The sequence below is a fragment of the Eulemur rufifrons genome, chromosome 5 (assembly GCF_041146395.1).
Source record: "Eulemur rufifrons isolate Redbay chromosome 5, OSU_ERuf_1, whole genome shotgun sequence".
Taxonomy (NCBI): Eukaryota; Metazoa; Chordata; class Mammalia; order Primates; family Lemuridae; genus Eulemur; species Eulemur rufifrons.
In genome coordinates, this window is record NC_090987.1 from 29,810,391 (window position 1) to 29,825,836 (window position 15,446).

At 47.0% G+C, this 15,446-nt stretch overlaps 1 protein-coding gene across 3 annotated transcripts in view; it reads right to left on the reverse strand.

The window, feature by feature from the left end:
- Positions 1 to 15,446, reverse strand: part of FHOD3 (formin homology 2 domain containing 3) — a 428,111-nt gene that overhangs the window by 50,001 nt on the left and 362,664 nt on the right. For all 3 annotated transcript variants that reach the window (XM_069468095.1, XM_069468094.1, XM_069468093.1), the window contains one exon: positions 7,682 to 7,972. In XM_069468095.1, coding sequence (XP_069324196.1) covers positions 7,682 to 7,972 — 291 coding nt within the window. The remainder of the gene's footprint in view (positions 1 to 7,681; positions 7,973 to 15,446) is intronic.

Genomic DNA, 15,446 nt, shown 5'->3' on the forward strand with positions numbered 1-15,446 from the left:
GCAGGATGTGAGCTTGACACACAGGGATGACTTCTGAAAACACCCTGAAATAAACACACTGAAATAAAGCAATCAAAGCAGAAGCTGGCCCTGGTTGATAAGACACTCTTAACCGAGAAGAGACACTGCTTCACAATCCTAGGGACCCGCACACCAGGACCCAGGACTCCTCCAGGTGTGACACTGCTCCTGGCTCCCATCTGGGCTCGTGGAAGAAAGTTTCCTTACCTTTCCTGCCCACAGGACAGCCGGTCAGGACTCACCCAGCCTCAGGGAGCTAAGGGGCCTCTGTCCTAACTGGACACAGGGAGGCAAGGAAGCCACTCCCCGGCCCACGGCAGGCATTGGAGCGGCTGTAAGGTTACCTCTGCTCCTCTCCCCCACCTGGAATCTGCACTAGTATAGCACAAAGTGCCTGGGGACACACACAAACCATGCCCGTGGTTTTTCTTCAAGTTCACAATTACTGTCTCCAGGGGGCTTAGTGCTGCCCGGCACTCTCAGCCACTCCTCCTAGACAACCTTTCACACCCCACCTCCCAGCCCATGTCATCCTCAAGGACAGCCTTGCTTCTTAGTTCACTAACTTAACAAGCGCAGTCAGGAGAGATGTTCCAGAGCCCCGATTCCTCCTCCCCTTCCACCTGCACCCCAGCCCACGGCCTCCCTCCCGTGACCCCTCATAGCAGAGGTCACGCACTCTGTGCATTAGGAACCCACTCCAGCGATTCTCTGTCCTGCATCTCCCATGACCCTCCTACTAGATCCTTCCTTCTGGCATATAAACATACATGTAATTACCATATAATGGTTTTTTAAAATAACCACCTTAAAGCAGCAAAACCTCCCTTGGCCCCACTTAACAGCTCCAGCTGTCACCTGACGTTTCTCCCTTCCTTTAAAGTAAAGCTGCTCACACAAGCTGTTTTGCTCACTGCCTCCAATTTATTTTATTCTCTCTGGGACCCAGCTGAATGGAGCTTTTGCTCTCATCCCCCTTTCAAAGCTGCTCCTTTCCAGGTGACCAGGGACTTGCACATTGACCTGGACACAGCCCATCCCTCTCTCCTGCACACACATCCTTTCTCCGGCTGCCAGGACATGCGCCTTGTTTGCTTCCTTCTTTCTGGTGTCTCCTTCTCAGTCTCCCTTGTCGGTTTCTCCTTATCATTAACCTTACACTGTCCTTGGACCTCACCCCTCCATCCACACTCACTCTTCCAGACTTCGCCTCGTCCAGTCTCAGGGTTTTACATACCATCTGCGAAGGCTTCTTCTGCCCCACCCCTCAGGAGGCTGCGTCTCCTGCAGTCTTCTGCTGTCTCAGCTAAGGCAGCTTCATCCTTCTTGCTGCCAATTACAAAAACTTCACCGTCATCCTTGACTCCTCCTGTTCCTTCGCCCTCTGCATCCAGTGCAGCAGGGCGTCCTGCTGGCTGCACCTTAGCGTCATACCCAGAATCCACCCGCTTTTCCCAGCACATCTGCCGTCACGGCCCTGGACCAAGCCAGTGTGTGATCCTGTCTATAGCGCTTCAGGGGTACCCCAGGTGGGCCCCTGCTTCCACCCTTGCCTTGTGACCGTCAGTGCTTACCCCGACAGCCACGTGATGTTACTAAAATGTCTCATCAAATCTTTCCGCTCAAAGCCTTCTAATGAGAGGAAAAGCCAATGACATGATGTTCACAAGACCTTTTCTTTCCTCTCCTGCCACCACCATCCCAGATACATACACATAAACCTCTTCAGCTATGGCAGCTTCTTCCTGTTTCTAGAACTCACCAGGCATGATCTGGTTTTGGGGACTCTGCCCCTCCTGGGACAAACTGCACCCAGTTAATGGCACCATTTGCTTTTTGACCTTCTTTTAGGTCTTTGCTCACATCGTCTCTTCTCAGTGAAATCTTACCCGACCACCTTAATTAAAAGTGGGCGCCCCTCCCTCCCACACCGTACATCCTCCTTGCCTGCTTGTTTTCCATCAGAGCACTGATTACTCTCTCATCTTCCATGCATTCTACTCATGTTATCGTCCCCCTTTGCCCTGTCACTGGAGTGTTTGTAACTACTCGCCAAATTGCCTTCTTCGTGGGCTGTAAACTCTATGAGGAAAGGATTCGGGTTAGTTCTGCTCACTGTTGGACCCCCAACATCTAGAACAACCGAATGAGTGAACGAATGCACGGTGAGGAGTGTTATTCCTCTGGGGCTGCTTCCCTGGGGCTAGCAGGGCTGTGTGGTGGGCACTTTCAGGAGGTGAGCTCCTCCAGATACCCAGGGAGACCCAGGTCACGGAGGTGAGCATGCGGAGCTCCACTCAGCCAAGGGAGAGCCCCCCAATATGCTGAGGGTGGACACTGGCTGTCACACACAGCCCTGCCTTGTCCTCAGAGGAGGCATTTACTGGGGGACCACGAGGTCCCCCTGGGGCTCTGTTCCTTCCAACATAGTGTTGTTCTCTGTCCTCTGCTTAACAATGGCCTAACCTGACCAGGGGACCTCAGGCCTCCTCAACACCAGAACAAGGAGCTCTTGTACCCTCTTTTAGGTTTTACGAACAAAACATACTTAGGAAATAACCATTGTCAAAGAGAGATGAGATGGCACTTGAGGACAAGACTGAAAAATCTGGTTACGAGGCATTTCCACAACTGGTCAGACCACCCCACAAACTGAGAGATGAGTTTGACACCAGGAGGCCACAGCAGATGAAGTGGCTGAGCCCTTCTCAACAGACGGCCACATTCTTTCTCCATTTATTGAGAAATGTTAGCATTTTCTTATTTTGGCAAGAGGGAAAAGAGCATAATCAGGTAATATCTTTAAATGTTGGGTTTCTCACTTACACTCTTCATTTGTGTCCTCTTTTATCATGTTGTAGTGTCCCTCTTTGTCCTTAGTAATTTCCTTTGCTCTGTACTCTACTTTATCTGATATTAATATAGCCACTCCTGCTTTCCTCGGATTAACGATTACATCATTTATCTTTTCCCAACTTCTAACTTGCAATCTGCCCGTGTCATTATGTTTGAAAAGAGTTTTGTACAGACAGCAAATAACTGGGTCATGTTTGTTTTTTTTTTTTTTTTTTTTGGTCTACTCTGCCAATCTCCGTCTTGTAATTTAAAGTAATTACTGATATGTTAGGACGTTAGTCTGCCATTATAATTGTCTTGTTTGTTCCCTTTATTTCAGTTCCTGTTTCTCCTTTCTTGGTCTTCTGTGGATTACCTGAACTTTTCTTTTTTACCTTTCATTTATTAAAAAAATATTTTGTTTTCATATAATAGATGCACAAATTTTCAGGAGACATGTAATAATTTAATATATTCATATCATTTATAAAGATCAAATCAGTGTAATTGGGACATATATCACCTTATATATCGTCTTTTCTTTACACTATACACATTTGATTTATTCTCTTCTAGCTATTTTGAAATATATTAATACAATAGATTATCATAAGCCCTAGTCATCCTACGGATCTATGACTAGTTTCCTTCTATCAAACTGTATATTTGCAACCATTAATCAATCTCCCTGAATCCCCCTTGAACATTTTTTAGAATTTAATTTTGATATACTTACAGTGTTTTAAGGTACATTGCTTCCTATAGTTTTCTTAGTAGTGGCTCTAGGTATTAAACACACTAATTTATCATAGTCTAATAGTACTGATGTTTCACCACGTTGAGTGAAGTGTGGAAAACTTACTTCCATATAGATCACTTTAACTTCCCTACTTTTAAAATACAATTAAGTATTTCTTCTACCATGAGCAGTACATCAAATGGTATTACAATTTTTGCTTCCACCATCAAGTATGATTTAAGAAACTCAGGAGGAAGAGTATATTTTCTTAACCCCTGTTTTCATCCATTCTGTTGTCCTTGCCTTCCTGACGTTCCAAGCCTTCTGTCCTTTCCTCTCTGTTTGGAGAACTTTCTTTAGCCATTCTTTGAGGGTAGGTCCGCTAGGGACACATTCTCTTAGTTTTTTTTAATCTGAAATATCTTGCTTTCCCTCCATTCTTAAAGAAGACTTATGTTGGATATGGAATTCACGCCCTTGTAGAAAGCTGCGCCCCTTCCTGCTGACCCCCACGCTATCATGAGCAGGCCGCTGTCATCTGAACTGGTGTTCCCCTATCAGGGACATGTCTCTTTCTTCACTCTTTCAAAGCTTCTTTTTGGTCTTTAGCTTTCAGAAGTTTGATTATTTGTCTTGGTGTGGATGTCATTGGATTTATCCTGTTTGAGGTTCGCTCAGCTTCCTAACTCTGTAAAAGTTTATACCTTTTGACACATTTGGCAAGCTTTTGGCCATTATTTCTCCAAAGATTTTAATCATCACTGCACTTAACTCTTTCTCCTTTCCTCCTCAGACTCCAGATCTGGATGTCAGATCTAGTCTTCTAGTTCCACAGATCCCTGGGGCTCTGCTCATTTTTCAAGTCTATTTTTTCTCTGTTATTCAGATTTGGTAATTCATACTGACCTGTTTTTGAGTTCACCTGGTTTGATCATTTCCTTTGTTGTCTTTAATCTACTATTAAACTCTTTCAGTATTTTATTTTGGTCACTGTGTTTTTCAGTTCTATAATTTCCCTTTGGTTCTTTTTTGTATCTTCTACTTTTCACTAAGATATTTTATTTTCCCATGTATTTCCTGAGTGTGTGTAACTGCTCATTGAAGCATTATGATGATAGCTGCTTCAAAATGCTTTATCACCTAATTCTAGTGTCTGGCTTATCTTGGTGCTGGCATCAGTTAATTGTATTTTATCATTCAAGTTGTGACTGCCCTAGTCCTTGATATCATGAGTGATTTTCTATTGTATCCTGGACATTTTGGGCATTACAGAATTTAGATCCTATTTCATCTTCCCTTTCAGCAGGTAGTCACTCTTTTTAGGTGTAGCATACAGGTCTTTGTGGAGCCAGATGTTAATCTCCCTGCTGTCAGGACCCCAGCAAGAATGTGAAGTCCCACTGCTCATTGCAGATGAGTAGTGTGGAAGGTCAGTACCACCATACCTTGGCCCCACTGGCATCTTCCCAGGGAAACTGGACTACCCACCCACATTGCCTCATTGCCTTCAAGTGAAGGTGGAGGCTCAGCTCCCAATCAGTCTCCATGGACTCTGGATCAGATTTTCCATTAGTGCTTGTCTAGGATAGGCCAAGTATTTCAGAGCCAGAAAGGTTTTCTGTTCCATTAGGCAATCCTTTTCCCAATCCTTGGCTAGGGGAATAGGCTTTACTTGGGGCTTTACTACCATGTTGTTCACGTCCTGGGGTTCCTAGGCAGTCTGCTTTCCTTTTTCCATGTTTCTGAGTCCTCCTGTGATTGACTGTTCTGCTATTCCAAGGGCGTGGGTATATTGGTTGTAACAGAGAGGACCCAGGAGGAATGGAGCTTCCTCACCTCGGCCAGACACCTCTTCATTCATTAATTCAGCTATGGTTTTGTGAGACCCTACTATGTAAGTTCTGGGCACCCAGCTAGGAAATGAGGACTCAAAATGAATAAGGGAGACATCCCCTTCCATAAAAAGCTGACATTCGAGTGGTGGCAAAGGACAATTACACAAGTAATCATGACAACGTGTAATGAATGCTACGATAAAGCTTCTCACACTAATGCCATAGAGTAACACATGAAACCAAGAAAAATTAAACCACATAACTGGAATATGCTGAGACTTTTTCAAATCCTACAAATTCACTTTTGACATAATCATTAGAAATAAAATTGGGAATCCTTTCAATCAGTCCCTAAGGCTCCTTTGCGATTTAACTGACAACATTCTGAAAAGAGCTATTATGTCAGAGCTGCCCTGACTCCACAGCTGCTAACGGTGCCTGTGAGCAGTGAGATATTTTAGGACCCAACAAGCTACAGCAAGTAAACATGACCAAATCTCTTAACAGCACTGGGGTAAAGCAGAAAAATAACTGTGAAGCCCCAATTCCTGATTCTATACACTTGGACGTTACCCACTTTTGGTAGAAAGTCAATGGTTCTTCACTGGGAACAGAGTCTCCATTTTTGGAAAGTTGTCCTTATTTGGAAGAATATGGACAAACTGATCCAAGAAAGTTCTGTGCCTGGCTTATTTTTATTAACCCAACTCGTTGATATGTTTCAGGCCTGCTAAATCCAGTTATGATGAATGATTCTTAAAGCTATTCTTAATAAATAAAACATGATGTAAGGCCACTCTGTCCAAGAAGACTTACCCTGTACTGTGACCATAATTCTATTAATGTTAATGATACTAGTAGAATTTGGGAGACTAACTGTAATCTGACTTTGACAGAAATTAAGTAAAATCAGTATATATAACACCTACTAACACACAAATCTTCAAACCAAATGCAGACACAAGATTTTTCAGTACAATGATTCCTAAGATGTAAACTTACAGTCTTTAGTCCTCCTTTTTCTACCGCCTCATAGCGACCAGCAATATAAAGAATGAAACCTAGTAGTATATTCTAACCAGGGAAAACTCAAATAGTAACTATTTTAGACGAGGCCACTGATTGACAGGTCCACTTGGAGACATTGTGGTTTCATTCATTCACTCAATTTTCATTCACTGATCCATGCCTCCAAGTCAACGTATTCTTAATCTGAGAACTAACAAGTCATTCATGGGTCAGGGCACTAGCCGGCAGGCCTCTCTGGAGATTTTGTGGTACCTTTTGGGCCTGGGATGTAGGCTTAAGTGTGTCACGCATATGTAGCTTAACGAAGGGTGGGCCCATAAGACATGACTTCATGGGCAAGGAGCGTTCATTGTGGAAGGTGGAATTCTACCAACCTGATGGCGTACAAGTTGTGGGTAGGAATGTGGGTAAAGAAAGCTAACCCTGTGGGGTCACAGGTCATTTACAACTCCTATAACCCTCCATGGCACCCTCCCCAAGTCCTTGGTGAAGTTCTTCTAGGCCAAACCTATAATCTAACATTCCATTCAATCCCTAATTATTAAGTCTCCACCCATAGGAGAACTAAATGAATATTAAGTGTAATACCAAAAAGATATTTCCATAAGGAAAAGCATGTGTTCCGTAATAAATAAAAGTCATGAGTATAGTGTAGACTACTACTTAAATTATGCATATTCCAATACAGCACATCAAGTCGACCTCAGCATACTGTGAATCACAACTTTTTGGAAGTACTCATTCGATTCATTCTAACAAATCTGTCCTGGTCTGAAATGTTCAGTCATTATGATTTAACACACTTCACTTAAAAAAATCTTTTAAATGAGATGATATGACGTAGCTCTAAACTTAAATCAGAAACTGAGAAAAGCTGCACTTACTATTATTGACAATGAAACAATGAGAGGGAGATGAGTTTGTCTTTCAGGGCTTATTTTTCAGGAAGAGCCCTCATTACCTGGCCCTTCCTCCCACCTGTGGAAGTGATGCATGCCACAGCATGGCAGAGGGCTGGGGGCCACCTTCTCATGGGGCAGGAGGCTGCCAGCTGACAGTGTGGCCACATTCCTCCTCCCAGACACTGGGTGACACAGCGAGCAAGTGGGCTGACCCAGCAGGTCGCCTGAGAGGCCACCCTGCAGACAGGCTCCTAGCGAATCAGGCCCTGCACCCCAGGCTTCCCTGGAACATGCAGATTGAGACAAAGGGCTTCATTTACCAGTCGCCCTGTCCCCGGAGAGCTTGTCCTCCTTCTCCTCCCTCTCCAACGTGCTGCTGGAGGATGAGATGCTGGAGGCGGAACAGTTGTCTCTCTCGTTCACCCCCTCGTTCTGCCTCTCTTTTTCACTGAGGGAGGCTCTTTCTTCCGGCTCCAACGCCTGCTCCACCTCGCTCTCCACGCCTCCGTGGGCAGCGGCTATGTCCTGGCTGGCTTCATCAGCAACCTGCCCCGCCTCTGCCTCCGGTCCTGGTTCTGCCTCCGGTTCAGGCTTAGGATGCCCGGCACTGGCTGGTAGAGACAACAATGGAGAACATGTTGACAACAGGGACTTCTCGGAAGTGTCAAGTGAGGCATGAGAGTGAAGGTGAGGCTGATTTCTCTGTGCTGCTCTGTGGTCGGCAGAAGTCTAGAGATGGTCCCCAAGACTGCTGTCCCCTGGTTATTCTGCCAATCACTAATGGAGGCCCTGCTGTGAAAGGATTATGCAGATGACACAGAAATCCCTTGTCAGTTCATCTTAAGATAGGGAGATTAACCACGTGGGCCTGATCCAATCAGGCTAGCCTTTTAAAAGGTGAGTGTTTTTAAATTAACAGCATAAAAGTGAGATTAATTAGAAACATGAGAAGGATCCGACACATCAGTACTGGTTTTGAAGATGGAGGGGGCCATGAGACAGGGAATGTGGGTGGCTTCTAGCAGCCGAGAACCACCTCTGGCAAACAGCCAGTGAAGAACAGGGACTGCAGTTCCACAAGCACAAGGAACTGGATTCTGCCAACGCCCTGAATGTGGCTGGAAGTGGACTCTTCCCAGAATATCAGATAACAAGAGCCCAGCCAGTCACAGCCTTGATTTCAGCCTTGTGACAGCTGACAGCCAGGGCTGAGAACCCAGTTGAGCTGTGCTAAACTTCTGGCCTATAGAAACTGTAAGATAATAAATGGGGGTTGTTTCCAACAGCTATGCCTGTGGCAATCTGTTACACAGCAATAAAAACTAATACACAGCCTTTGTCTCTAGAGGAAAAAAGAAACAAAATCCATGATGAATCAAGCTGATGAGCATGTAGTAGCTTTGTGTTTTCTAAAATCAGTGACTAAACTCATGAGGTCCATCGCCCTTTGCTTGGATTATGTTTGCTCATGATGTGAAGTTAGTTCAGATTTTGAAAGCATTTAGAAGAATCACTCATGGTAACAGGACTATTTGCAAAGCTATCAATCGAGATTGGGGATCTAACGCTCCCACCAAGGTAAAATGCTCATGTTCGCACTCGTAATGCTCCAGAGAGCAGGGAAATGGCACAATCTGGCGAATACATGTTATTTGCTGAGCAAAACACTCAGCTGTGAGCTGTGGAGGCACAGCACAACGAGAATACACAGAATCTTGAGCCAGCCAGCTGCCACATGGGAAGGCCAGAGGAGGATGGGTCACTCCTGAGAGTACTGTCCCAGGGCTGGGCAAAGCCACGCTGCCAGAACACGTGCTTGAGCCTTAGGTAGACACTGATCAAAGCAATACAGAAATTCAGGCAGGGTTTGCACGTGGCAGAAGCTGGAAGGTTTCTGTCCAGACCCCACAAGAACATGCAGACCAGGGAGCTCTCTGTGTGGAGCCATCCTGCAGGTTCAGGTAAGGGGCACGGCCGGCGACGGGGCATGCAGAGCTGACCCCACAGCAGGCTGACATTACTAAGGGTGAGAGAGATACTCGGGCCTCCCTGGACAGGGGGCCCAGCGGCCCTCAGCTTCCCAGCAAGAAGTCATTCTGCCAGGACTCATGAGCCAGTACCCTCCGCCTCTCCTCTGCTCTCAGACTCTGAGGATGAGTCAGGGAGTTAGCCGGGCAGGGAGGGAAGCCGTGAGACGATAAAATACCAGCCTTTCCTTATGTTCCTGGGTAACTTCCAAACACCATAGGGAAGAAAAGCTCCTCCATGGGAATGCCCCCATGTGCTCTTCGGGTGGGAACTGGAGGTGGAGGAGTGAGGGCCTCTCCCGTGCTCACGTGCTATGGCTCTTCTGCTGGAGACTCTAGCCTAGCGCAGGAAGCTGCTTCCAGGGGAGACCTGAGGGCCACTGCTGGCCAAGTGGCCGCCCCTACAGGGAAGGTTTTAGGACCTGGCGACATGAGGGCAGAGTTTTCAGACAGGGACACATTGGCTGGCAGTAACAGGAGGAAGCCAAAGGGCACAAAACCTTGAGCCTCTGTGCTTGGGAATGGGCACGCTGGACACTTTTCCTTAAAAGCAAAAACTGGGCTGGGTAACGGGAAAGAGTGAACGTGTCTCTCAGAAAGATTCCCTGTGGTACTGACGGAATTTTTATGGTAATTTCTTTTTCATCTGATAATAGAGTATTTAGCAAAGAGATATAAAACCCCATTAGTTTTACAAGCATGGCAAGAGCACAGCCTTAGTAATGGCAGTGTCATCATCTGGTTGACAAAAAGCACATGCTGTTGTACACATGTACTTCAGAATAGCCACATCAAAATGAAAATGTGTTTCCAACAGTCTAGCATGTGGCACAGATTGAAGGTTCAATTGGTGAGCATGTGGCAAACACCAACTAGGGGTCCTTGCTGGTGGCTTCATCACGGACGAGGAGACAGGTCAGCTGGTTGCCAGGAGCCTGTGTCTCCTCGCCACCCCCAGGAGTCTGTGCAGACTCAGCAGAAGGATCCGTGACTGATGGGTGTTTGACTTAAGCCTGCGCGTGCGCACTGCGTGTTTCATGCCGCCGAACATACAGGTCTCTGACTAGTCAGGGGGCACGTGGACAGGTGTGGCAAGGGACATGCTAGCTCTGGAAGAACCACACTTTCTTGGGAATAAATAGTATGATTTCATCCCAATACAACAGGGCCGAACTTCATGGGATCAGACAATTTAAATTTGTGATTCCAACTACTGGGATGGTGGGTTCTTTCTTTCTGTCTTTCATTATTTTTTTTTTTTTTTGCAACGGCTGGGGAGGTAGTCGTCTCCAAAACTGCCTCTGGCCTGAAGATATGACTCAGCGTCCACAGGGTCTGACTGCAAATCTGTGGCGTGTGAGGCCATCCTAATGATGGACAAATTAAATGCTAATCACATATATTCAAGTCAAGCCAAACAGCCAAAGTCCACCACAGACCCCTTCTCTGCTGTCTTAATCAAACACAGGAACAACAAGGGCCAAAGGTGCCCGAGGGCCAAGACCTTGCCTTCCTCTCTTGCCGAGGCCCCTGGCGTGGTCCTGGGCCAGCATCTGCCCACAACATTCTCACTCAGAACACGCCCAGGACGGCCCAGAGACTCCACAGTCAATTCTAGAACACTTCTCCTCCCCTTTCCCCTTCCCCTTAGTCAGGACCTCCCTCACCAACACCGTCCTCTACACACCATGGTTCTTTTTGAGTCACTGTCCCTAAGCCAGGCCTGCTGCCCTTTGGCAGAAATAAGGAAAAGTATCATATACTCTCACTGAGTCCTCAGGAAACAGGAGAAATCATATAAATCTGTGGGAAAAGTCCTCAAGGGAACTGAGGTCTTTTTCAACACCTACAGATGAAAACAATGTTTGCAATTTCTCACTGTTAATAGTCCCAGAATTTAATGAGCCTTTCTCTGGCTTAACATTGGTGTCGGTGGCGACAGCCACAGTGACACACAGGACAGAACCAGCTCTGTCATCATGGAGGTTACAGAGGAGCAGAGAAAAGAAATCTGAATGCCCTGCCTTGGCCTCTGCACAGCAAAGCGGCTGAGCCCCGCCACCAACAGCACACGGAAATCCCAGGCTCTCAACTACCGCCGGACACAATAAAAAATACGTATAAATATCATGGATCTTTTAAGATCAAAAGCATGGTGCAGTAGGAAGGCATGGCAAGGGTCTTCAGCAAGGCCTGAGAAGGGACATAAGTCTCTGTGCCAAAATGACATTTCAGCAGAATCTCTGAGGACGAAAAGAAGTTAAAACGGGAAAAAGTGGTCATGAGAATGTTCTGGCCAGAGGTAGGAGCACACATGGAGACCTGGAGCCCACGCATGCTGGAAGAAATGAAAGATCTTTAGTATGACTGGAGCTCAGAGAGTGAGAGGAGGCTGGCTGGCTGTCTGGGGTTAGGCTAATGTGCCCTGTGTGCTGAGGGAAGGACCTGGGACTTCACCCTGGGGGCAGTAATGGCTGCTTCAGGTAGAGACAGGCCACATTTCACCCTGTCTGAGATGAACCCTGCCAATCCCCCTTCCCTACCCTCTGCATCAAGGGCAAACCAGGCTGCCCACTGGGAACAGCTCAGACGTGCCTGCAAGCTATGCGGTGAGTAGCTCCATGCGAAATACTGTCCATGCGAAATAACCAGTAATCCGGGAACAAACCCTGCAGACAGAGACTGAGGAGCAAGAGGTGAATGCCAATCAAGCGAGCATAAGAGAAGATGAAAAAGAATAAAAACCCAGCACCACCAGAATAATGCATGGGTAAGAGTCTGAGACTCTAGATAGCAGGAAGACATTCCCCATCTCAGATACCAACTGGGGGAAGAACTGTGTTTACACCAGAGGGGAGCAGGGAGTTCTGTAGGGCTGCTGGCTCCCTCCGAGGAGTGATTACTGAGCCCTCCGCAGGAAGCACCTTCTGAAACCCTCAAGACCTCTCTATGGGGAGGGCTCTGCAATTGCCCTCAGGAAGCTGAGGCTGGGGGAGAATGGCGAGGGCTGTGCCCAGGTGGCTGAGAGGGGAGGGACAGGGCGTGTGCTCCCAAGCCTGGAAGGCCCCTGCAGCACCATCCTTGGGGCAGGCTCATGAAGGAGTGTAATAAACCAACCCTGCAGTTCAGGAGTAGCCAGGGCTCCCCACACTTGTCCACAACCACGTGGGACAGAGGAAGGACACAAAGATCTGACTGCATCTCCCAGGCTGTGCAAGGGAGGAAGGAAACTGAGAGAAGGGCTCGGGCCAGGTGCCCAGGATCCCTTTTCCTGGCGGTGGGCGTGAGTTTGGAAACGAACGGAGGACATGGCAAGGAATACCTGGCAACATTAAGGGCGTCCAAAACTGGGATCTGTCTGCATGGACCACAGCCCGAGAGAGCAGACTGATGGGATCGCAGCATCGCCAGAATGCACTTAGGGAAGACCAGAAAAATGTATTTGGCCAGAACCTTGCACTGACCTGATTTAGACGGGGCTTTAAAAATTAGATTTTAAGGCTGGAGTAGAGAAAATACAAGGGAGGAGGGGGAAAAAAATCTAAACGATCTAAACTATCTAAATCTAAAAAATCCTAAATAAAAGGACATGGGAATGGATCATTTATGCAAGACGGAAGAAGTATTTAATAATAGGAAGGAACAGGTCCGCGGTATCCTCAGAAGGATGTGACAGGGGATCGGGCTGTCACCATTCTGTGGAGGAAGGACCCATAACCAGAACACAGCCACTAAAAGGCACTCCCTGTCCCAAAGAAACGGACATCACAGGAGAGAGAGGGGCTGGGGAGCCAGGGTGGGACCCATCAACAGGAGAACTCAGGCAAGGAGGAAAAGCCTAAGTGATTTTTTGAGAGAATATAAAAGTCGGCCCCAGCAGAGGGTGAATGTGACTGGTGCTTTCCTCGTGCAGATCACGGAACTGGGAGAGAAACAAGGAAAGAACTGGCCCGAGGATTCCAGCCAGCTCCTCCCCGGGCCAGGTCAGCAGGGCAGACCATCACTTGTATGGTCTTGGGCTTACTGGAGGGACAAAGAGAATGCCACCGACTCCTTATCTGGTCCTGAAAACCTTGCTGGACATCAGGCCCTGCCTGGCCTTAAGTAAATAAAATAAAACTCAAAGTTATTATGTACCAAGTGCCTTCTACACACACTGTGCTAGGAATCATATTCTGTTATCCTATTTAGTTCCCACAACCACGATATGAAGTAAACATTTATGTCCCCATGTGAAAAATGAGAAAACATGTTCAGAGAGGTTAAGCAACTTGCCCAGGACTACACAGCAGGCTGGCTACTCTCAGACTGCTCCTCGGGCCCATTCTCTATGCTGCGCAGTGCCGGAGGCGGCTGACCTCCACAGAGAGCACCGCCGGCGCTTGGCCTTCCTCTTTACTCACAGATGGGTCCACCCCTGGAGGGGCCAGAAAGGGGAAGAGGAAGGAGAGGCTGGAGCATTTATGCTACGGCCACCGTTTGTCCCATGATCTCCCTCTCCTGGCCACAGCCCTTACCAAGCCCCAGTCATTCACCAAGCGTCTTCAGGACGGAGGTGGGAACAGTGTTTATAGCTGCCTATTGCTGCCAGTCTCCGAGTGCTTCACACCCTTTGATGGTCCCTTGACCCTACTCCTCACACCTTTGCAGACTGACCCTTCATCGAATGCCTTCAGTGACCCTCTGGCCAACAGGGCCTCTCCGACAAGCAGAGCTTATGCCGACGGAGCTGGGATTTGAACCCAGAGTGGCCCAACCGAAAAGCTCAGGCTGTTAATCACAGTGCTACCCTGTGTGGTGGGTGACTTAAGCCACGGAGGAGAAGTATATAATCATTCCTGAAATAATAAAAACCCAACAGATGGTGGGCAGGAATGTTCCGACTCTACTTTCATCCATGTCCCCGACAGCTGAGTCCAGAGTGGCCAATTAGACTCTCTTCTCATGCAATTTTTCTTTGAAGAGATAAATTGCTGGTAGAAAGATCTGAACTTAATAAGTCTTTGGGTGGCTTCAGTGGATTTCAATCTGTGGTAGTGTCTCGATGACTTTGCCAGGACTTGGCTTTCTGGCAGGTCTTATGAAACCAAGGGCTGGGCCAGCCAGTTCTATAATAGTCGCTCCAAACTGTGTAGCTTCCAGAGACCTCCCCAGTTCAGAGCTAATAACTAACACCATTGACTTTAGACTTGTGGTTTAATCACATAAAGCTGAAAAAGGTCCCAAGAGAAAAAACTCACAACTTTGAAAATTCTTTAGGCTTTTGCCTTTGGTGTTAGGCCAGTTCTTGCTAAGCTGTTCACTCAGTCAACTCTAGAGCAGGGTTTCTCAGCCTGGGTACCATGGTAATTGTGGGTAGGATGATTCCTTGTTGCGAGTGGCTGTCCCACTCACTGTAGATTTAGCAGCATCCTGGGCTTCCACTCACTAGAGGCCTGTAGCACCAGCCCCTGCTCTTCCTCTGGCCATGGTGACAACCAAAAATGCCTCCAGACACTGCTAAATGTCCCCTGGAGGGCAAAATTGCCCCAGTTGAGAATCACTGCTCTAAAGGAATAGTTTCATTTGGATGGGCACACACTTAGCTACTCACCTTTACAAAAGAAAATACCTTGTCATCCTGCAAAATACTGATTCAACAGATTAATGAATTTGTATGCCTTAAAAATTAAGCCCAGCTTCGTCCTCAAATTTCAGAGCTAGATTTTCCAAACAGGTTCAGGGCTAAGCCACTGCTTAAGAGGAAAACTACACATGGTCAAAATTACCTTCAAAAGTCCCTTTGGAAGGTGCCACTTTACAGATCCCATAACCACCCTCCACGGTTCCAACAACCAAGGATTTCGTTTAGCTTCAGTGGAACTCAGTAAGTGGTACTGGGCTTGCATTCATGGGCTGCATTACCCCCAGATACAAATCTCTGGACTCTAAAGTGACATTTGATGTAGCAATATTTTCATACTACAAGGGGCTCACTGGAGTCAGGAATGGCACAAGAAAAAACAGATCCATGTTCCTTGTGCCATGCTCACTCAGGGACATGCACTTGAGTTGCATG